Source organism: Varanus komodoensis, unplaced genomic scaffold (genome assembly GCF_004798865.1).
Source record: "Varanus komodoensis strain SLA01 unplaced genomic scaffold, ASM479886v1 scaffold11, whole genome shotgun sequence".
Taxonomy (NCBI): domain Eukaryota; kingdom Metazoa; phylum Chordata; class Lepidosauria; order Squamata; family Varanidae; genus Varanus; species Varanus komodoensis.
Window position 1 is genome coordinate 1,321,534 of NW_025335317.1, and position 21,432 is coordinate 1,342,965.

The window sequence follows — 21,432 nt, forward strand, 5'->3', positions numbered from 1 at the left end:
GCAGAACATTTGCCCCCACAAGCTCCGGTGTGGCTCTTTGGCCCATGCTGCGCTCTCGTCTTCATTTCTGACCGGAACGAAATGACTTTTCCAAGAACTGCGGGGGCAAAGTGTCCAATAGCATGAAGAGGTGCCACAGGATCCAGTCCAGAAGGGGTGTCACTGGTGCCCAGTGCTGTCAAAACAGCAGGATCGGAGCGTGCCAAGGTGGCATTTTCAGAGCGCAGGAACCGAACAACCACCGAAGGACAGCCACGTTTGGCGCAGGGGGCCGTGGCCAGCCCAGGGGCCGATGCCGGCCGTGTTTGCACTGGCCACGTTCTTCTTGGCAAGCCAGTGGTCTGTCAGGCCCGGCCTTTGCTCCCAGAGTCTTCTCTGAACAGCGCCACTGACTTCATGAAGTTGGGAGAGGGGAACACCCCTGGCTGGAGCCATGAAGGAAGCCACCTTACGGTGCTTGAGCAACAGAGGCAGCGGCATCTGGTGGTCCGGGGTGCTGCTGGTGAAGTGTTACTCCACGGAGCCCCACAAGCTCCTTCAGGCCTCGGCCCCTCACAGCCAGGGTCCCAGCGGCACCCGGCCTGGGCCTGCTGTACACACAGGAGCCGAGTCCCAGACAGAGCCCCCGCTGGCTGGACAAGCCCGGCCTGAAGCATCGGCGGCCGCCTGCCGTTGCCTGCCTTCGCCCCAGCTCTCTTCCGGCGCTGTTGAACCCTCCGACAGATGCAAGGCAGAGGACGGCAAGCCTCGAGTGTCGCAGCACAATCCTGCTTGTGAAGCCGCATGAATCCTCATTCCAGAGCAAGGCCCACCGCCTCCCCGAATCACCCCATTACATTGCTAATATCATATTGTTGTTGCTTTTTCAGATTTTGCGACTTGCTGGGAAATGTTTATAATTTTTGCCTGCCTGCAGTCACTGTGCCTAATGCCCAGTCATTGAGTGCCATATGTGTTTATATGCACTGCAATTTTCCACTTGATTACATTTTACCACAGGCACTTTGAGCCACGCTGCAAAGGAGGCGACGCATCCGTAACACCCGCGGCCGCTCTGCCAGACGCAGCTCGAGACCTGTGCAGCAGCCTTCGCCGCAGCCAAGCACCCCTCGCGCACCCAAGCCGTGAGGGGCAGGGAGAGGCGTGGGTCGGCCCTGGCCCCACCCTGCAGCTCCCACGGCCCTGCAACTCCTCCGCAGCCACAGCATTCAGGGGAACGGAGGGCCGCAGCGCGACCTCTAACCAGCCATGGTTGGAAGCCAAAGGCTCCGGTCCCAAGCAGCTCCCGCTTGCCTGAACGAGGAGGAGCAGAAACCGAGGCCAAACGCTTTGAAAGGAAAACCAGCGTCCATCACAGAGGCGCTCGTTGGCAGCGCTTCCCTCCTGAAAGTCTTTTCTGCCATTCTTAGCTGCAAACAACAGTGCTAAGCTGGTCTTGTGAATGTGGCATCTCCAAATGGAGAAAGGCAAAGTTCCCGCGTGCGGCATCCGCAATGAACATCTGGAGAACAGACTCTTGGGAGATATTGCTGCCATGCCCACGTGCTGAAAAAGTGAGATTGTTTTTGCAGGCGGACCTGGCCTAAACTGGGGCTGAGCCCAGTGCCTGGTTCCGATGGCACGGCTCCACTTCCCACAGATCCCCAGCGGAAGAGTAGATGCAAATGCCCCCCAGTGGGCACTGTGGGCACTGCCCTGGCTGCTGAGCAAACGGAGCCCCTTCCCCACCTCAGCGGTCAGAGGAGGGTCTTCCCACACACAAGGACCCACTTCCGGCGCCTTCCTCTGTCGATTGAGCACTGGCCAGCTCAGCGGCCGGGCTGGGCTTTCCTCTCGGACACCCGCGATGCGCACAGAGGACCACTTTGTGAGAAGCCAAGCAGGGCGGTGTGCGACCGGACGCAGAGGGGGCCACGGCGGCCCACAGGCATTTTCGCTTGCAGCCCCCCGGCTGTGCCGTTCACGGCTGGTGGAGGTTGTGCGCCAAATCACCTGGGGGCCACATCCTGCCCACTTCCAGACGGGACCGCAGCCCTCTGTTCTTCGAACGGAGTGCACCTCAACGGGTGCGCGGATGGCCTCGCATGCCGCACCCTGTGCGTGCTTTCAGGAGACGCTGCGTGTTGGAGACGCGTGGCCGATCCCATCCTGAAAGGCGATGCAACCAGAGGCAGGACTGCAGGAGGCATGGCAGGATGCGCTGCTGGGAGGATGCGCTGCTGGGAGAGAACTCAGAGGCGGAGAGAGCAGGCAGGGACGCAGGCCGGGCGGCCAGGGTGGGTTGCAGCTGCTGCGACCAGAGGACTGGTTGAAGGAGCAAGACGCTGCTTGCAGAGGGGACTGGGGTACAGCAGGGACGCTGCGTGTTTAGATTAGTTGGATGCATTCATGCCCAGTCGTTCTATTACCGTATTGCTTGGGCTGGAGAGGTTGTGGGTCCATATCCACGTCTTTCAAATATTTTTGTAGCAACCACTTTCTTCAGTGGAATTGTACATTCTGCTATTTTAAACACTGTGTGCTCTTCTGTTTGGCGTTACCTTCCGACAGCCAACTCCCACTCTACCTGCAGTGGATACCGGAGTCCTAGGAAGTTCAGGACTGGTTTGGGGGAGCCGGCCATGGGGAGTGGGGGTTCACCTGGCGGCAGCAAAGTGGGTGAAGAGCTGGGGCAGCCCCTGGCCACTTCTGCCCTCCACACACAGGATAGGATGACGGCGGGGCCCCTTTGCTCCGTCTCCGTCTTGGTCCAGTGGATGCTGCTCCCCCAGGGGCGCTCTTGAGCAACTGGTGCCACGAAACAAAAAAGGGCGCACCTGACGTGGAAAGGGCAAGGGCAGACACACCCCTTTTGTCCGTAGGGCGGCCCACCTGGGTGCCCTAATCCTGCCCACTTCCCAGCTTGCAGCGAGAAAGGCTTTGCAGCCCTCAGTGGTTTTCCAGTCCAGCAAAACACCTGGGCTGACTGGGGAAGCACATGGCTGGTACAAGCGTGCCGGTGGCCCTTTCCCAGCTCCCTCAAGGCAACGGAGGCCATTGCTGAGCTTGTCAAAATGATTAATTGCTTATAGAGTGTGAGAGGGAAGGCGTGGAGGAGAAAACAATGAAAGCCAAACTGGGGGGTACAGATCAGAGATCTAGAAATAAATGGAGTTAAATGAATGCAATATTATCTCAAAGCGGCAATGGAAGGAAGCCAGATCAACAGCAAAATTAATGCCAGTGTCAGGTTCCCTAGCAGCATAAAGTGAGAAAGAATTTAAGCGGCAGACCAGCTCTGGAGACAAAGAGGACTTTTTTCCAGAAAGTTGAAGGTGCCAGCAAAATTATGCTTGTCCATGGGGAAAAAAGCTGACTGGTTAGCAGTGGGCTGCCGTGCTGCGATTCGGCTCGGCCACGTGTCTGCGTGCAGAGCAAGATGTCACAAAGGGCTGGAGGCGATGGCTGACAAGGCCCCTTCCAACACTCAGCATGTTGAAGAGGAAGAGCAAGAGAAAGGGGAAAGAAGTAGTGGGACTGCTAAATCAGGCGAATGAGAGAACAGGCACAGATGCTGAATGACTATTTTGCCTCTGTGTTCTCCCCAAAGCAGGACGGGGGAGAACCACATTGATTAGGTGAGGCCGGGGACTTGGGGGGACAGATTAGAGTCACCCCCTAGAAGTTGAGGGGCTCCTCAGGGCATTGGACATTACAAAGGCGCCGGGCCCTGACGGGTTGCATCCAAGAGTACTTCGAGAGTTGGCAGGGGTTCTCTCACGCCCGCTGGCCTCCATTTTTGAGGCCTTGTGGAGAACAGGTGAAGGTCCAGAGGACTGGAGGGTGGCGTCAGTGGTTCCAGTTTTCAAAAAGGGTAGTAGAAGGGACATGGGGAATTATAGACCGGTTAGCCTTACGTCCATTGTAGGAAAAACAATGGAAAGGCTCATCATAGTGAGAGATCTAGTGATGCTAGATAGGGAAGGGAGGCTGACAGCCACACAACACGGCTTCCGCAAAAACAGGTCCTGCCAGACAAACCTTGTGGAATTCTGTGACAAGGTTTCAAGGTGGCTGGATGGAGGGGATGCAGTGGATGTGGTATACCTGGATTTCAGCAAGGCTTTTGACAAAGTGCCCCATGATATCCTGGTGGAGAAACAGGAGTTTTGAGATACACCAAAGCACTGTCCGGTGGATTAGGGCATGGTTGACTGACCGAAAGCAGAGGGTAACCATTAGTGGGGAATCCTCGGGATGGCAGCCAGTGACAAGCGGGGTCCCCCAGGGCTGTGTCCTGGGGCCGATCCTGTTCAATGACATGGCAGAAGGGGTGAAGAGTCTGCTGATCAAAATCGCAGACGACACTAAAACTGGGGCAGTGGCCACAACTGAGCAGGTACTCCAGACCCAAAAGGATCTGGACAGACTATGGAAGTGGGCAGGAGACAACAGGATGGCGTCCAGTGTGGATAAGTGCAAGGTCTTGCACTTGGGGCATAGGAGTAGGTGTCATAAGTACAGGTTAGGGGACAAGTGACTGGAGAGCAGCACTTGTGGAAGGGACCTCCGGGTGCTGGTTGACTGCAGGCTGAACATGAGTCAGCAGTGTGATGCGGTGATCAAGAGGGCAAACGCCACCCTTGGTTGCATAGCCAGAAGTGTGGCTTCTACATCAAGAGAGGTATTACTACCACTCTGTACGACTCTGGTGCACCCGCAACTGGAGTATTGTGTTCAATTTTGGGCCCCTCATTACAGGAAGGATCTAGCCAGGTTGGAGTCAGTGCAGCGTAGGGCCACAAGGTTGGTGGCCGGTTTGCAGGGGATGCCGTATGAGGCGAGACTGAGAGATTGGGCCTCTTCAGCCTGGAGAAGAGGACACTCGGGGGATCTGTTGGCGACATGCACGTATGTGAGGGGATGTCACACGGAGGTGGGTAGAGACCTGTTCTCCCCTGCAGAGGAAGGCAAAACGCGCTCCAACAGAGCAAAGCTCAGGGAACCCAGGTTCCATCTGGATGCCAGGAAGCACTTCCTGAAGGGACCCGAGGGTGTGGAATGGGCTTCCATGGGGGGGGGGGGGGGTTGGGGCCCCATTGGTGAGGGTGTTCAAGGATAGGCTGGACATGCACATGATGGGCTTGTCATGAGCTGAGCGGGCTGGAGCCAGGGGTCAGACTGAATGGCCCAGGAGACCCCTTCTGACTCGCTCTGTTTCTATGTATGGGGTTCCAGACACACACATCAGCTCAGCCTGCAAAACTCTTGATCGGCTGCAACAAGCCTTGGAACACGGAATGGCCAGGTCAGCTTCTGCAGTCACCGGCTGCGGACGTGTACTGTCGTGGCCGATACGGGGCCTGCTCCTATTGGCTGTGGGACACGACTTCCCCTTCTCCTAACCAAGTTTCTGATTAATTATCGTTCATTCCTAATTGTCAAATTTCCCTTCTTTCATCCTGTCTAATCAGCAGTGGCAGAAGTCATTATGCAAATGAGAGCAGACAACTTCCCACAACTGTTGGCCTTGGTAAAAGCCTTGTAATTTAAAGCTCCGTTTTGTGCAGGGAAGTGGCGCTTCCCCAAGGCACGCGGGCATCTGTTCCCGCTCTTCTGTAAGCGCCTCGCCTTCCGTCAATTAATCATCTGCTTGCAACAGATATTTGACTCGGTGAGGCAGGAACCAGCGCTTATGTCGCGGCGCTTGCTGCGGCGAGGCCGGCGCTTCCGCACTCACTCCCCTTGCCCCGTGCCGGGGCTGTCCCACCGGGAAGGAGCAACAAGGGGCCCCACAGGAGCTAGCTCTGCCTCAGGACGCGCCGAGGGAAGCAGCGTTCCCTGCATAGAGCCTGGAGGAGCTGCTCGATTCCTCCATGGAGAGGGGGTGAGCCCTGTGGGGTCTTTGGGCGAGGGTCTGTCCAGAAAGGCTCGCTTGTTCTGCCCTGCTGGGAACAAGGCTGCCAATTGGTCTTAGCCCAAGCAGCACGAATACCAGCACGGAATCTGAGATTATTTACAGGCCATCCTCCCCTCACCTGCTGGGAATGCAGGCCCCTCTCCTCGACCTCTGCATGTCTGCGCTGACGCATGCACTTCCTTTCCTGCCAAGCGCTGCAGCTTCTGCCTTCGGCGGCAACAGCGAGTACAAGGGTGCAGTCGTTTGCTCACAAGAACCACCCTACGAGGTAGGCTGGGCTGAGCGGCTGACTGGCCGAAAGTCAGCTCCGAAACTGAGTGGGACTAGAACCCGGATCACCAGTGTCCCGGCCCTGCACACTTAACCACTACACCGCAGTGGCTTTCAATAAACATTCAGGCGCTGCAGCATCCACAGGCACCAGCCTGCATACACGGCCCCCACTTGGTGGGTGCATGTCGCACAGTGTGAACATGGGCTAACCAAGGGTCAGACAACATTGCTGGAATCCTAAAACAGGCCCTGGGCTATGCAAGGGCTGCTTAAGCCACGCACATCCCACACTGGCCAACTCACGCACGAACACCTGTGAAGACAAAGGCTGCACACTCAAAAAGGCAGCCCCTCGCACCACAGCCTCGCTGGTTTAAGCCTTGATGGGCTCTCATGTCATGTGGCCCTCCCTTGTTCCATCTTGATATTCAGGAGCTTTCCCGTTTTAAGGACAGCTTGATTGAATAGTTCTATTGAAAAATATAACTAGCTGTGAAAAGCTGTGGCCATCAGAACTGAAAGGTTTTGCCACCCTTGCCATTATACCTCTTTGCCGTTTAAGAATTGTTCAGTGGTGCTTTCGCTAACACACTGCAAGTAGCTGGTGCACTGCATCGCTGGATTGCAAGAGATGGCCCGTTTACGCAGACAGGCTCCTCACCTGGAGAGGACGAGGGGGCCTTCTGTCGACTGAAGGGCGGCCTAAGGATCCTTCTGTGCGCACAGAGGACATGTTGCCACAACTTCAGCTCATGTTCCCCTCTGGAGACCGTTTCCAATTTTGCTGTGGCATTTGCTCAGCGTGTGCGTCAAGGTGGAGCCACAGAGTCCAACGCTCACCATGAGGCTTGAAGTCTAACTGAAGCTGAATGCATGGAATGGAAACCGCTTCCTTTGCGCGGGCTCCCACGTCAGCTGGCCTTTCTTCCCCAGGGAACGCTGCGATGGCCGGCAGCCCATGCAGCCAATTCCAGGAAGCCTCCCTGCCGCACACTTGCGGTGTCCCTACTTTCTCTAGAATCCAGATGTGCCCAAGGATCCCAAATGCCTGGAGACCACTAGCTTAGATGGCAGGAAGATCTCCCTGGAAGGCTTGAAGCTGATTCAGTTGTGCTCCTATGCCAAGCTCTTCCTTTTACAGTTCTGAACAGGCTAAAATTGTTGCTCCAGATATAAACAGGCGCAAGGCCTTGGCAATGCCGCCACGGCTGAGCCTGCAGCACTGCGAGACTGGCTCGCACCAGAACCTTCGCGGGGGTTCCCTTTCCCACAGTTGAATTCTTTACACAGGAGGAGGAATACGAGTTATGCAGAACGGGGGAAAAAAAGCCCACACTTTTGTCATTGAACAACAGTTGTATTTTAAGAACTACACTTCAGAAGGTATTATGTTTTTCCCATGTGTTTTCACACATCCCAGAACACACACAAACTTCCCCAATACCACTGCAGGGCATAAAAAAGCAAAGGATTAAAAAAAAGAGAAAGAGATTGACTAATTCAGTCCATCAGTGCATTGTAAACTGAGCTTTCGCACCAGTCGAGTGCAATGTTTTTTTAAAAAACCCAACTGTTTAGAAACTTTCAAAAGTTACACCTTTGGCAAAAAGAAAAAGAGATCCAAAGATTGCATTTAAGTCCCGTCTTCTTCCTTCTACTGAGGCACCGGCTATTTCTTCACGAGCACTACACAGAACAAGGTTCTGCCGGCGGCCCAACCTGGGAGCACACGGGTGAAGGCTGTAGCCTACCCAGGATTGCACTCCAGGAAGCCTGGGCACTGCTCTTGCTCTCAGCCAAAGGCCACACTGCCGCTGCCACTCAAGAAGCCCCACCTCGACCTCTGCAGGCCACCCTGTCCCAGCCCAGACCGAAGAGTGTCCAGAGCACTGGTCCGCCATGGCCTCCCTGCAAATCGCAGAGCCAAAACAAGCGTCTGCTTGTAACGAAGCTCATGGCTCTCCCCAATGTCCCGCTGAAGACACTTACCCAGCCCAGTGGCAGCTGACACCACCCCCCCGTTCTCCTCAGTACTATTTCAGCCACTGCATCCAGAATTCACAGGAAATGACAGGAAAGTGGTCTGTCCCGGAAAAGGGTCGTTATGCCAAGGTGTTTGGCCAGGCAGTGAGCCATTTTCCTCTCTCACTGGGAAAAGGAGAGCTGCTCCAGGGATTTCTGTTCCGTGGCAAAGGGACAAAGCAATAGTCGTTACGTCAGGGAAGCACCTTGTCCTTCGTCCTCTGGGATTGCAACACCACACGCTCGTCTTGACGAAATAAAACCAGTGACATTCATGTTCCCTTCCAGTTATGGGGAAAACAGGGAAAGGAGAATGGAGCATTCCACCTCACCCAGAAACCTCTGCTGAGAAAGCCACTGCAGAAAACATCACTGCCAGGCTGCTGCTCTCCCTTCTCTGCCTAGTCACTTATCGCTTGATCTGGGCTGCAGAAGGCTGTGGGTGGAATGGAACTAACGCTCCCATGCAGCTATCGGGACAGAAAACAACACAACACACTTTTACTGAAGAAAAAAGGAACACTTACTGTGAGCTGTCCAAAGAACCAATATCCTGAGTGGTGTAAAGGGAAGTTGTGTGCAAGGGGATTTTGGCCTGTTTTCTTGTGTTTTTAGGCAAGGGGAGAGCTGGGGCCCCCCAGAACGCTGTTTTTGCTGCTGAGGAGACAAGGCAGACTTGGAAGACATTTTCGTCTCCACCTCTACCTGACTTTCATCCATTTGTAACCATAAATGTGCTTTAAGTTACACCATCAGTGAAAGCACTGCCTTCACGCAGTTTGGAGGTTAAATATGCGAGGTGAGATGGCTTGAAGGTGGAGGTTTTCTAGGTAGATTTCTAACGCTGAGGTGCAGAAGGAAGATCGAAATGGCCGGCCTAGTTACTCACCCAAACAGGCAACTACACAGGTGCCGTCATGCACTTGCTTCTACTGCCCAAACAAAACAAAGCATCTGACGTGTCCGTGGCTGAAAGGTCGCCCCCCACCCCCCACACGCTGAGAGTCTCTCAGCCCCAGGCTTGGCTCTAGCATGCCCGCCCCTCATGCAACTCCAGGCATCCCGTGTGTGGAATGGAGTCGAGGGGCTGACGAGATCAGCCTGACTCAACCTCCTTCCAAACATATTTCATAATGCTTTAAGTACCAGGTGCCAAGCTCTATGATCTCAGCAGGCAGGGAACAAGGAGTTATCGGTGCTGGGTTCTTCCTTGGCATTCTTCCGGAAGGCGAAAGAAGAGATGAATGGAAAGGTTCTGATGCCGGTGATCCCCTATAGCAGTACACAGTGGGGCAGAACTGGGCCAGGGGTCCCTTAGTCTTTTAAGTGCTGCGTGCAATACTAGCGCTCGTTATCCTCCAGGACTCGGTGAAGCAGCTCGGACGTCCACCACTGCACTGGCCACGCATTATTCATACCGCCCCTTAATCATCATATTCAACAAGGGACCCACCTGTTTCAAAGCAAAAAGAACATAACCACCGTTATCTCCGGAAAAGCTGACTGGACCAGCAGCAGCAGTCTTGCCAGTCTACAGAACAGCAAGTGCAGCGGAAAAAGCTGAACACGGGCCGGACCAAAGCCGAAATATCATTGCGCCCCCCCCCCCCCTTTGTGATGGATGGACACACACTGGGGGCTCAGCCTTCAGCATGCTCGCCAGCGCCCCCACTCCCCAGTAAGAGCAGCAGCCCTCAGATCGCCACTGCTTCTTGTTGCCACATTAATACAAGTGATGCTGTCCGTTTCACAAACTTCCTTAGCAGAAATAAAACAAATGGATTTGTGCAATAGGCTTGGTGTAAGGCAGGGCAAAAGAACAATGGTTGCTCCTCCCTCGTTTTCTCTACACGGGGAAGGCGACAGAGGAGCAAACCAGCCCCTTCTGCTTTGCCTGCCCTCTCCCTGGCTTGGGGGAAGGCCCAGGCAGAGCAAAGCCAGCTGCCCAGTTGCCATGCCAAGCTGCAGAAGCACCTGCTGGGAGGCCAAAGGCATTGCGGGGGGATGCGGGGCCCCATTCCTGACAGCCCAGGTAAGGCCCTGCCCCCTCATGTTGCCCAGCCAGCAGAGAGGGAATCCAGTCCCTCGACCCAACATGTTCTAAACATTTCCGGCCCCTGAAAAATCAGACTACTATCCAAACCTGAAATGCAGAAATATGCCTGAAAAGAATACCAGGCTCTATCATTCTATCTTAATGTCTGAGAGATGAAATCACAAGGACAACACGAAGCATGGGCTCTTAGTCATGTTTAGGCAAAGCACCAAAGATATATGCAATACTTAATCCATATTACAAGCTAGTTGCTGTGTCTTCCAGCACAATTTGAAGCTCCCCATCTCCTCTATCTGCTCCCTGGAGTAAACCTTCCAGCCACCTGAGGAACTCCAGCAAGCTCAGGACCAGAACACCTAAGGAAAGCTCTGCTGTGCAAACTCAGCCCCCCAACTCTAGCAAGAGCTCCCTGGTTTGTGCCGTACCTCTTGTGGGCTTCCAAGGGCCTCGCCCAACATCTTCTCTATGTTCCTCATTATAGCCACTTTCTGATGAGCCTTCAGTGGGTACTCAATCCTTTTGGGGGTCGGGGCGCCCTGGAAAAACAACAAGACATTGACATTTTTCTAAAGATGTGCAAAACTCTCAAGCAGGAGTTTCTTGAACCAGAAACTGTCCAAATGGGGAGAGCGATTCATGCACCACTGGCCCACACCTTGAGCCAGACTTGCTTACCTTGTACCAGAAGTTCACAGTGATGGTCGTTCCCCCATTCAGCAAAGACTCGATGTGGTGCCACCTAGACAGAGCCACAGAAAGGACAGAACCACTGACATGCCTGTGAATCTCAGCATCCGCGACATCAGTGCTATAGCATTCCCACACGCAGCTGATCGGGGACTTCGCCACCTCCACTATTCCCCTTCTTTCAGACCTATGTGTCCGAGAATGCAAAGCCAGCATCTCCCCCTTTGGCTGAAGCATGTTCTCACTTGAAACTGCTGCAGAGAACTGAAAGGAAGCTGTGCTCTCTCCCGTTTCACGCGCTGCCTGCAGCTTCTGTGGGACTCCAACCCAGCCCATTCCTCCCGAACGTTTCATGGCCAGGCCTAGGGGCAGATCAAAGTGAAGTGGGCCATAGGGCTCTGCACGGAGAAGGGAAGCCGTCACCACGAGGGGACTGTAAACCTCTTGGCAAGCCAGAACCGATGACGAGCCCTTGTTCCCACCCAGGCAGACAAAAACGCCTCCTCACAACAGTGTCATCTCTGCCGCATTGGCCAAGTCCTTCATTAAATGTTAGGGCAAAGTAAGTGGATGAGTATACAAGAGATGCAGAGTAAACACCCCAAATGCCAAACCTCAAGATAGGAAAGGGCGTGCAATTTATGCCTCGATGTCCATGTCTATAAGCCAGCGCCTGAGACACTTTTGTTCTATCTACTCTAACACACAGCGAAATATCCACCCGTTAAACTCTGTGAGAAAGTGAACTGAACGGGCTCCCCGAGGAGAGCGGCAAGGAGGCTGCTCGGGTCCAGCGGGCGAATCTGTTCGAGGGCCATGCGCTCCTGGGAGGCATGTCTTGCCAGGGCTTCTGCTTGTTGGGAACCACCCTCCCCACGGTCTGTCTTTGCTACGAGAACCGAATTCTGCCTCACGAAGCAGCTTGGCTCCCCAGAAGGAAGAAGAACCTGCACATAGACGGAAAGGCCCTGCAGCAGTGGGAAGAGGGACTTTTAAAACCCACGGCAAAGGTATTGCCTTTCATTCGCAGGCTCACAGAAGAACAGATGTATCACTCGCTCAGGCAATTCTGAAGGCCCATGAAGCATCTCCCGGCCTACTCAGAAACCCAGTATGACCACAGCCAAAGACAATGCAAGCTTTCTTTTGCTTGTTAACGCTCTGTATCCACATTGCTTTTGTTTCTTTTTAAGTATCCACGAATCTAAAGTGAGCTCCCTGGGAAAGACCAAGACCTTGGCATTGAAACTAAAGGCAACAATTCTTTCCTTCCCCTCCTAACAGAACACAGAGAAAGGTGAAAGGGCACCGGCCTCACAATTTAACTGAGGCAAAAGACGCCCACAGAGAGCTCCCAGCGTTCCAAAAGTTCAGTGTCTGAATCTGGCCCTGGATTCCGCCATAGTTGCCGGTCATGCCCACACCCCGAAACAATTCTCAGCCGTGAAGCCGTGAAACAATTCTGTGCTCATTACCAGTACATGGGAATATAAAGCACGTCGCCTGGGCCCACCACAGCCTCATAGCCAACTATGTTCTGGAAATTGGGAAACCGCTCATAGTCGGGGTTGTCAAAGTCGACCTAGCAAAACAAACAAACAAAAATGTCACTGAAAAGGCCCACATCACAGGGCACATGCTGGAATCCCACACCCTGAGACCCTCTCAAGAAAACAGAACAGGTGCCTGAGCAAGAACCAACAGGGACCATGATCTGCTGCCTATCAGAGACAGAATTCAGCCAGAAGATCCTAGCAGCACAGCAGGGAGGGGCAACTCCCCGGGGGCAATCCCACCCCAGCCCCTGGCTGAATCTGCTGCCAAAATGTGTGAGCGCAGCAAGACAGACACTGGGTCTTTCAAAAATAAGGCGCCTGGGCACCGACCCCCGCTTCTCCACCCTGCAAATGCAGCAGTGGAGAACATCACCTGAGGCACACATGAAACCCACTTGTCCGTAGACAAAAATCGTAGCAAATTTGCTCTCGATTGGCTTATCTGATAAACCGTATCAATCATAGTTGATTTTTAGACCCCACTTGAGTTAAGTAAAGTGGTTAAGTATAAAACAGCAACAGGTTATATTTACCTTAACGGCATATCAGTGCAATGGCAGGAAGGCCTGCAAGTCTCACTCGAGGCAGGCAGCAAACCCTCGGGGGCCTAGCGGAGGCATCCCTCTCCCAGGACTGGCGGAAGGACCGATCACGACGACCCAGCCCGGGAGACGGACAGAAGACAAGGCATTCGGAACGTTCTTAGGGAACCTCCGGTTAAAGCGGTCTGCGTTCCTACCAAAGCCCCGGCCTCACCATGGCGTGGTAGGGAGGAAAGGGCTCCCAAGCACCTCCCCCTGCACCACTCCCTGGCCCGCTGAGGAACCAGCAGCTGTGCAACAAAGAGCACAGTGCACAGAGCAGGGATGGTACCAGGCTCACAGAAGGAGAGGACACCCTGTGTGACCAGCACAGCCAGGGGAGGCTGCATCAGTTCTAAGAGAGCTGCACTTGCTGCCTATTTGCTTCCAAGCCCAATTCGGGTTGCTGGTGCTTAGAGACTTAAACAATTGTGGACCCAAATATCTGAACGGGCGCCTCTGCCTAGAGTTTCCTGCCCGTGCATTAAGGCGACGAGGGGTGCTGCTCCTCCAAGTGCCACTAGAACACTGTGTGACAAAAATGCAGACAGCTCTGTGCTGCTGCCCAGACAGGGGAAGAAACCCTCAGGATGGAAGCAACTGGCACTGGCTTTACGCTACGTTCAGCAGCAGAGCAAAACCTATTTAGAAACATAGAAGCAAAGCAAGTCAGAAAGGGCCTCCCGGGCCATCTAGTCTGACCCCCGGCTCCAGCCGGCTCCGCTCACCATATGCCCACCATCTCCAGTCTGTCTTTGAACACCCTCACCGATGGGGCCTCAACCACCTCTCGTGGATGCCCATTCCACACCCTCGGGGTCCTGACTGTCAGGAACTGCTTCCTGGCATCTAGATGGAACCTGGGTTCCCTGAGCTTTGCTCTGTGGGCACACGTCCTGCCTTCCTCTACAGGGGAGAACAGGTCTCTACCCACCTCCATGTGACACCCCCTCACGTACCTGCATGTCGCCAACAGATCCCCTCTGAGTCTCCTCTTCTCCAGGCTGAAGAGGCCCCGTTCCCTCAGTCTTGCCTCATACGGCATCCCCTGCAAACCAGCCACCAACCTTGTGGCCCTACTCTGCACTGACTCTAACCTGGCTAGATCCTTCCTGTAATGAGGGGCCCAAAACTGAGCACAATACTCCAGTTGCAGGCGCACCAGAGTGGTAGTAATACCTCTCTTGATCTAGAAGCCACACTTCTGGCTATGCAACCAAGGGTGGTGTCCGCCCTCTTGACCACCGCATCACACGGCTGGCTCATGTTTAGCCTGCAATCAACCAGCACCCCGAGGTCCCTTCCACAAGTGCTGCTCTCCAGCCACTTGTCCCCTAACCTGTACTTATGACACCTACTCCTATGCCCCAAGTGCAAGACCTTGCACTTATCCACACTGGACACCATCCTGTTGTCTCCTGCCCACTTCCATAGTCTGTCCAGATCCTTTCGGATCTGGAGTACCTGCTCCTCAGTTGTGGCCACTGCCCCAGTTTTAGTGTCTGCGATTTTGATTAGCAGACTCTTCACCCCTTCTGCCATGTCATTGAACAGGATCGGCCCCAGGACACAGCCCTGGGGGACCCCGCTTGTCACTGGCTGCCATCCCGAGGATTCCCCACTAATGGTTACCCTCTGCTTTCGGTCAGTCAACCATGCCCTAATCCACCGGACAGTGCTTTGGTGTATCCCAAAACTCCTCAGTTTCTCCACCAGGATATTATGGGGCACTTTGTCAGAGGTCTTGCTGAAATCCAGGTATACCACATCCACTGCATCCCCTCCATCCAGCCACCTTGAAACCTTGTCACAGAATTCCACAAGGTTTGTCTGGCAGGACCTGTTTTTGCAGAAGCCGTGTTGTGTGGCTGCCAGCCTCCCTTCCCTATCTAGCATCACTAGATCTCTCACTATTATGAGCCTTTCCATTGTTTTTCCTACAATGGACATAAGGCTAACAGGTCTGTAATTCCCCATGTCCCTTCTACTACCCTTTTTGAAAACTGGAACCACTGACGCCACCCTCCAGTCCTCTGGACCTTCACCTGTTCTCCACAAGGCCTCAAAAATGGAGGCCAGCGGGCGTGAGAGAACCCCTGCCAACTCTCGAAGTACTCTTGGGTGCAACCCGTCAGGGCCTGGCGCCTTTGTAATTTCCAATGCCCTGAGGAGCCCCTCAACTTCTAGGGGGTGACTCTAATCTGTGCCCCCAAGTCCCCGGCCTCACCTAATCTCCGATGCGGATCTCCCCCATCCTGCTTTGGGGAGAACACAGAGGCAAAATAGTCATTTAGCATCTGTGCCTGTTTCCCGTATCAGTCACTGGATCTCCTTCCTTCTTTTTTTGTGGTCCTACTACCTTTCTCCCCTTCCAATTTACATGCAGAAAGAAGGTAGAGGGTCACTCTTGTGGTGAAGAAAAGACAATTTCTTAGCTTTTCAAACCCTGGTTTTAAAGGCAAGTGCTTGTTCTGCTGTGCTTGCCAGGGAGGAGCTGACAGCAACTATTTTAGTTCTCAGAAACAGCTCTGCACAGCACAGGCTTAGGTCACACGTGTCAACAGCTCTTTCTCTTCACTGCATGCAAGAGGCAGGCTGCCCCTTGCTGATGACACAGGAAAGGCACACTTGTGTTCAGAGAGGATTCTTGCACTTTTTAAGCAGCAGTAATTTGTGGGAACCTACTAACTGATAGTGTAGATGCTTTGGTGGAAGCATATTCAATCGCACTCATATGCTATCCCTGGCCAAAGCTATAAGCAGTTGTAAAAATTGATATATCCTATTTAGGGGCCACTGACAACAGAAAAGGAGGGCGGGCACGGCAGATCCCACTTGGTGACATTCATCCAGGCAACTGGTCAGTCATGGCTGGACAGAACGCAAAGGGCAGTGGGAATCCTGCCACACAGCGAAGCCACCCAGCACATTCTTACACAACGGAGGTCATTTGGAACCGACGTCTCCTCACCTGGCTCTGCCGGTCACACGGATGATGCACAGGATAGGGATAGAGGCACTCAAACTGGTCAGGGGAAAACAGGATACACCGCTTGTATCCCTTAATCTGAGCAAAGAAATTCTGCTGCTCATCATAATGCGCGGGAGTCACATTCCCTGCATAAGAAAAGGTTGAAATAGTCACTGGAAAACAGATGCCCCATCCTGATGTTTGAGAAGATCCTCCCAACACCAAGACATTCATAATGAGGGCATGCCTCGTGGCCTATAAGCAATCCATGGGGCGCCAAAGGTCTCAGCGCATGCCACAAAACCCACCACATTCTCAGCACCCACACAAGCAGCAGTTCCTCGGCCACTAGTCAAATATGAGGGCAGTGTTATGACTGCCATGCAGACACTCCCAGGATGGAGCACCCTTTTCATTCCAAGGGCTGCATTCCCACAGAATCTGTCTCATCTCCCCAGCAGCTAAAGCTCTTCTCTGATCAGCAGCTGACGAGAACTTTTCCTGCTGGGACTGGAGACAAGGCTGAGAAAGAGGCTGGTGGACTGGCCTGGGAACCAGTGAGCTAGATCTGGTCCCCAGGCTGGGGTTTCCCATATATATATATATAAAAATATTTATATGCCATCCTATTCGCAAAAAAGCCTCAGAACGGCTTACAATGTAAAATATAACATAAATATCATAAATAAAATTCCCGACTCACACTGGCTGCAATTAAAAACATAGAAAAGACAGTATTAACACTTATTAAAATACTGCTGGAATAAAAAGGTCTTAACCTGGCACCGAAAAACAAATAACGACGGCACCAGGCGGACCTCTCTGGGGAGCGCATTCCATAGATGGGGCGCCACCACAGAGAAAGCCCTCCATACCTGTGGTAACCCACACAGAGAGCTGTGTAAAGCACGAGAAGTGGTTCTTGATATTATTTTGAGAGATCACCCTAAAAGCTGGGTGTGATTACCTCCAGTTTACAAAAGAGCACCTCTTTCCTGGAAGTAAATCAAAGCTTGCTATTGGAAACCTCAACACTTTGTTCAGTTACACAGAGGATCCAGCCACACGCGTTCCATGACCTGCATCATGTGAACTCTTGCAAAAGTGGGGCTATCCTGACACTAGCCGTAAAACAAAACGGCACGAGCAGCACTGGCCTGTGCAGAGGGACTTCTTGCTGGGGCAGTCAGCTGACTGCTCGGCAACCTGCCTGCGGAATCACGCAGCATCAGGCAGGAATCCACCCAGCACCGATTGAAACAGCCATGCAGACTCTCCATCCAAACGCACCCCCATTTTATAGGAGCCCTTCCCAAAGACCGCTGGCAGCCCAGGAAGCCTTACTCACGAGCCACCGACTGCTCCTCCTCCGCACTCTTCCATGCAGCAGTGGAGCTTGAAAGTCGCGCTGGAGTCAAATCCAACTGCAGCCCAGGGAGGGGAGGAGGGACACCGGGAGGCAGCCGCCGTCAACAAATGGTTAACCTCCCCCCAATGCTACAATGCCGCTAAAACACCCCCACCCCACCCCCAAATGCTCAGGCTTCTTTCGGGAGTGTACGTACAGGTAGGGTGCTTTGGCTCCTGTCACTGGCATGTCCCCCAAGTTGCCTAGGAGAGTGCACAGCCCCCAGAGTGAGAAAAGCTTGCCACCCCTGAACCAACCTCCACCAGGGCTGTGCCCTTTCCATTTGCGGTTTGGACTTCAAGCCACACCGCCCTGCAATTCCTTATGCTCACAGCAGCGGTGAGCAATGGGCCACAAACCCGTCTGGAGGGCAACAAACCCTCCCGCCCCATACTGTTCGCTATGCTAGTAACGGGTGACGAAAGGGTTGGGTGAGAACACACAAGCTGCCACCACTTCGTGGGATCACACAATTCCTGATCTGTCCTGACTTAGGCGCCTTTGCAAACTTGAGATGAGGTGCTTGTACAAAAGAAATACCCGAGTGGTTCTCGATAGCGGCAGCTCTAAAAGGAATCAAAGCAAACAACTGTGAATTGGCTAGAGCCTTTAATCCACATTTCGGCCGAGGGCGGGCTTCTTACCTTCCATGCCAATCAGCAGCAAGTTGGATGTCAGCTGACCCCAGCCTCGTTTTGCCTGCTGCCTGTTGATCCAATTCCAGTTAAAGCCCAGGAAATCCACCACAATTTTCCTCCCAACTGTGTCATTCAGGGTCTGCTGCAGGTACAACCTGTACGCCCAAAAAAACAAAGGGGCAAAATTTAACTGCACATGCACAGAAAATAAAGTACATTGATTACCCTGCAAACTCTACATCAATTGTACATCATCTTGCCAACTTCTGATAAGCCGAGGTTAAGTTTGCATGGCCAGTGGCCTTCAGAAAGAGAAAAGAACATCTGTCCCTTTCATTACTGGGTGGCCATTCAAGCTGGTCATTCTTAGGTCCCGTCAGTTACCTGCATTGATTTTAATCTAGTCCGTGGTCTCATTCTGTACACCCTATGCCAGGCAGGGGCGCACGCTCTCCTGGAGCTCTGCCTCCAGGGGGGGGTCTGTTCCTACCTAAACCGCTGCCTCCAGATGCAGGGAGCAATCGCATTGCCTAAGGGCAGTGGGTCACAGGGTGCAGCAGAGTTCTATTTATATGCCATCCAGGTCAATTGCAGAGCAGCTCTGGGAGCAGGGTCACATTCCAGAGGCAGAGGGATAAAGGGGGAAGGCCAAGGCCTGCCTACATCTTAGGATGGGGGAGGGTGCTGCACAAAGGCCAGGAAACCACCAATCAATTGGTGGTTGAGGGAGGACCTGCGGCCAGCTGGAGACCCCTGGAGAGCAGAACTGGACCCCAGATCTGAGGTTTCCCACCTATTTCAACATATAGAGTTGAGGTATGCAATCGATTCTGTGACAACACCCAGCTACACTTTTTTAAATCCAATCCACCTGAAGCAATAAAAGTGCTGAGTGGACTCACTGAAGGCCAGTAAGCAAAAGCCCAGTCAAGACTACACTGAGTTTCCCTGGTCCAATCTGTGGAACGCAGCACCTACTCTTTTGACACCAGCTTCTGCATTTTAGTCACACACTTTCCAAAATGTTGCACTGTAGCCCACAATACTTATCCCCATCAACCTGCAGGTTGCTTAGGTAACTGAGGATGCCCAGCAAGATAACCTTTTAGTAAGAATGGCTGACTAAAGCAGTTATTTTACTGTTTTTTCCTAGTCTTTTGGTTTATTGTTTTCATTTTAACTCTGGTGATTTTTAAATAGATTTTATCACTTCTTTATAATTCTACACAAACCAAAAAAGTTACAGTTGAACATATTTGGATGTCAGGAGATGAAGCCCCTTTAAATATCCCCCCTCAACTTTGAGTTTACCACAACAATACAAATACATCTGATTCTGCTCCTTTAGAAAGTGCGCGTGTAGTGGGGGCGCAGGGGAGAGAAACCCCTGCAAGGCAGCAGGCACAGGATCTGACTGTACAAAGTGAAGTGAAACCATGAATGAGTTTGCAACATAAAGAACTGCTCTGCAATACAGAATGCCTCACCCTTTTTCCTTGTAAGCTCAGCAACTCTGCAAAGAGCAGGCCAGGACCAACATCTCATGGAAGCCTAGCCCCTTAGAACTGTGTCAGAGTGTCCTGTGGCCAGACCAACCCCAGCAGTACCATTCACAAAAAGCCAAATGCAGAATGCTTCCAGTCCCGTAGTAAATAACTAAGAACAGTTTCAAGCAAATAATGAAGAGACATCCCCTTTCTTAGCTTTTTGTATGTTTGCAAAAAATGAGCTTCCTATCAAAAGTAAAATCCAAGGGTATTTCTTTTTCTTAGATTTTAATTTTTACAAAAACAAATATACAACACAACTAAAAGATCCAAGAGTACTTCTATAGATAGCGTATGTCTTTCAAAAAAAAAAAAAAGGGAAGGTTGGGAGACAGTAAGTTAGCCTACCCCAAATATTACCTTTCTCCACTACCCTGCTGCTGGATTTCCTGGAGCTGCTCAACAAAGTCACTGAATTTCATTTCTTCCCTGCTTGACTTGGGCTTGAAGTTCTTAACATTTGCCATTTTCTTTTCATCATAATACAAGAACTTGTGGGTGCTGGCTCGGTATACTGAAAAGTCCCCATTCCCAATGTTCTCCTGGAGGTAGTCCAAGTCCCATTTTAGGGCAGGATATACCAAGTTTGTATCTGTCAGCACCACTGGCTCCTGGAAAGAAAAAACAAAACATGACAACGCAAATTCCTGTGAAAACGGTAGGAGACTACTAAGTCACTGCAAATATTCAGCTTAAAATACCTGACGAAAAGCAATGATGTAAAAGGAGCTCAAAAGACACCCACAAGCAAGGTGACAGTGACTGCTCACTGTGGTAATTCACTATGAGCCAATAGAAATTAGAAGGCGGAGGAGGAGCACCAAGATGGAACTGTTTTTATTGTGACAGGAAATCCCTGATTCTTCAGCTTGGATATTCAGCTATTAGCACTTAAGGATACGGTGTTGCCTTCAAACTTATCATTTTTTCCATAACATGGTAATTAAAGAACTTGGAGCTGCTTGTAACATAGCTGGGCAACGAAAGGCATTCAGAGAGAGGATACTTCAGATTTAGAACTACTTGTTTGAAGAAGGGAAGCCAGCCGCACACCATTTGCTCTCCCAGCTCCCCTCCTGCAACAGGAACGTGCTAGGCAATACTTCTCGTCTTGCAAGCACACCACAAATTATGCCGATCTTCCACCTTACCGAGGGTTCATCCCTCCCAACTACAACGTGCACCTGCCCAATACAGCTTCTCCTCCTTTTCTGATATTTGCGTGTCGTCCTCTTTCCTTTCAGGAAGGCTGGATGATCCTCCTCACAATTTCGCCCTCGGAACAACCCCGCGAGGCAGGCAAGGAAGAGAGCCCGGGCCTGCGCCAAACTCACCCGGCGAGCTCTGCTGCCGAGCGGGGAGCAGACCACGGGATTCCCGTCGAGCCCTTCCCCACGTTCGGGGGCGAGGGGTCCAGCCCGCGCGGGAGACCTGGCGCCAGCCGCCCCTGCTGCCCGACCGCCCCCGACCCCGGAGGCCCAACCGCATCCCCCGAGCGGCGCCGCGCGCGCGCCCGGCAGACCCGCCGGCCTCCCGAGCCCGCTCCTGGAGCGCCTCGCGGGAAGGGCGCCCCCTCCCCGCCCCTCCCGCGGGGCGGCGCGGCCTCGGGCCAGCCGCCCTCCCGCGCAAGCGGCCCTCCCCGCCCGGCCTCACCTCGTTCTCGATGAGCTCCTCGGCGCGCGGGTCGCCGTGGCTGAGGCGCGGGATGGGCCGCGCGCGGAAGCCGTAGCGCCGCAGCTGCGCCTCGCTCCACCCGCGCTCGCCGCCCTCCGCCTGCGCCTCCGCGGCCCGCGC

At 53.1% G+C, this 21,432-nt stretch overlaps 1 protein-coding gene across 1 annotated transcript; it reads right to left on the reverse strand.

Moving 5' to 3' along the window:
• Positions 1-7,508: 7,508 nt before the first annotated feature.
• On the reverse strand, positions 7,509-21,426 carry HIF1AN (hypoxia inducible factor 1 subunit alpha inhibitor). Its single transcript, XM_044420189.1, has 8 exons — positions 21,292-21,426; positions 19,999-20,249; positions 18,098-18,246; positions 16,046-16,191; positions 12,413-12,519; positions 10,926-10,989; positions 10,676-10,786; positions 7,509-9,647 (listed from the first exon to the last, which is right to left on the reverse strand). The coding sequence occupies exons 2-8, from the start codon at positions 20,103-20,105 to the stop codon at positions 9,603-9,605; spliced, it is 729 nt and encodes a 242-aa protein (XP_044276124.1). The 5' UTR covers positions 20,106-20,249; positions 21,292-21,426; the 3' UTR covers positions 7,509-9,602.
• Between the last annotated feature and the right edge of the window lie 6 nt (positions 21,427-21,432).

What these genes read in the sequence shown, in the direction of transcription:
- HIF1AN (XM_044420189.1), bottom strand. Translation starts at nt 20,105, where the DNA reads ATGGCAAATGTTAAGAACTTCAAGCCCAAGTCAAGCAGGGAAGAAATG. An exon ending in CAGCAGGGTAGTGGAGAAAG is followed by an intron (nt 18,247 to 19,998) that starts GTAATATTTGGG and finishes TTGGGCGTACAG; the next exon opens with GTTGTACCTGCAGCAGACCC. An exon ending in CTTTATATTCCCATGTACTG is followed by an intron (nt 10,990 to 12,412) that starts GTAATGAGCACA and finishes GGCTCTGTCTAG; the next exon opens with GTGGCACCACATCGAGTCTT.